The following is a 1,739-nucleotide window of genomic DNA, read 5'->3' on the forward strand; positions in this document are numbered from 1 at the left end:
TTGGGGGGGGTGGGGGGGTGTGGGATTATGTAGTTCTTGAGTCACTTGAAACGGATCCAGCTCAACTAGTACAGATATCCATGGTGTTGAGTGGTTCAGCGTAAGTTCATTTACAAGGTCTTCACCTTCTGGCTTGTCTTTCAACAGCAAATGATTATTCCTTTTACCACAAAAGCTAACTGAATTCTGGCAGTGGGAGTAAAGCTTGCTCCATGGCCAAAGTGCATTTGATTGCAGCGCAATAAACTGGAACGGTTGTGTTAAGCATCTCAATGCTGAAGATTTGATCCTGAGATCATTTTACCCTCCCACCTCCATCTTCAGCCTGTCCAGATTTCATTCTTTTTCAAAACAGAGACAGTTAAAACTTCATGCTACCATAACCAGCTACATGAGGAAAGGCCCCAAGTGATATCAAACATGATAACAATTGGAGCTTTTCTTCTTCATTCTATGATATGATATCCAATGTATGGGACAGAACCACCGCATGCCTGCATTTGAATTCTTTGCTTAGCTGTCCTATTCTACAATAAATCCTTTTACCTAAACCATCATTCATTTTTCCTTCGATAGTGAAGGGTAATACTGTCCAAAAGAGTGTATCCAACTGCCCAAGGCGTATTCAGGTCACTGTTTGTGTAATTTGGGTAATATTCAACTTTATTTTGTACTATTCCATTATTTTTCAAATAGTTTAATTTTTTTAGTCAGTATATTATTTCATATATTTAGGTAATTTTTCCCTAAATTTGAATTTTCTAGGAAGGACATACATACTTCATGGCTGAGCTGATTGTACTATTGTATGAATGTTAAGCTGTTTTGTTATCAGTCATTATGAGTGGATTTTTTTATTAATCTAATGCTACAGGCTCGAGAAAAGTATTTGTCATTGAAGAAAGGCACGAAGATGGATGTTGCTAGTGTCCTAGAAGAGGTGCACACAAGTGAAAGGCTCGATTATTTGGTGCATAAAGTATCTTATAGGTTATTGGGACTATTCTTCATTCTTTGATTTCTAATTTTATTTGGAGATATTTCAGGAGCTTCACAATGCAAGGTCTACATTTGAGCAAGCTCGCTTCAGTCTGGTTAGTGAACTTTATGCAACCATTCATCTGGCTAATAGCAATCTTTCATTGAGAAATATAAGGTTCAGATACAGCCATGACAGAAAAGGCTATATTCACATTATTTGGCATGTATCCAGGTTACGGCCCTTTCTAATGTTGAAGCAAAGAAGAGATTTGAATTTTTGGAGGCAGTTAGTGGGACAATGGACGCTCATCTTCGTTATTTCAAACAGGTGGATGTGAATCACTTGGTTTCATATCTTTTCTTCTGTTTTTCAAAGTGCTATGTTGCTTGTATGTTGCTTGTGAACCTTTTTGTCTTGGACCTCTATGCAGGGTTATGAGCTATTGCACCAGATGGAGCCTTATATCAACCAGGTATATTATTTTTATTTGGTACATTTTTTAGTGGCTTTAAGTAATTGTGGTTTACTTCATTTGTACAATCTCTTCAATTGTTTTGGCAAAAATAAATAAATAACAGACTGGAACCTAAGGAGGGAAAAAACATGATGTATTATTATTGATGAAAAAGAAAATCTAATTGTTTTGTTGCAAACACTATTCTGTGTGAAATTGAAGGTATACCAATTTAACATTTTCTTTTACCGGAGATGACCAACCCAGGAGGTCTCCAAAATTCCAGGATTTTTTTTTTTTTTT

At 36.3% G+C, this 1,739-nt stretch overlaps 1 protein-coding gene across 3 annotated transcripts in view; it reads left to right on the forward strand.

The window, feature by feature from the left end:
- Window positions 1-1,739, forward strand: part of LOC122079397 (ADP-ribosylation factor GTPase-activating protein AGD3-like) — a 39,024-nt gene that overhangs the window by 27,123 nt on the left and 10,162 nt on the right. For all 3 annotated transcript variants that reach the window (XM_042645823.1, XM_042645824.1, XM_042645825.1), the window contains 4 exons: window positions 875-940; window positions 1,047-1,094; window positions 1,214-1,309; window positions 1,413-1,454. In XM_042645823.1, coding sequence (XP_042501757.1) covers window positions 875-940; window positions 1,047-1,094; window positions 1,214-1,309; window positions 1,413-1,454 — 252 coding nt within the window. The remainder of the gene's footprint in view (window positions 1-874; window positions 941-1,046; window positions 1,095-1,213; window positions 1,310-1,412; window positions 1,455-1,739) is intronic.

Source organism: Macadamia integrifolia, chromosome 5, assembly GCF_013358625.1.
Source record: "Macadamia integrifolia cultivar HAES 741 chromosome 5, SCU_Mint_v3, whole genome shotgun sequence".
In the NCBI taxonomy this organism is placed as follows: Eukaryota; Viridiplantae; Streptophyta; class Magnoliopsida; order Proteales; family Proteaceae; genus Macadamia; species Macadamia integrifolia.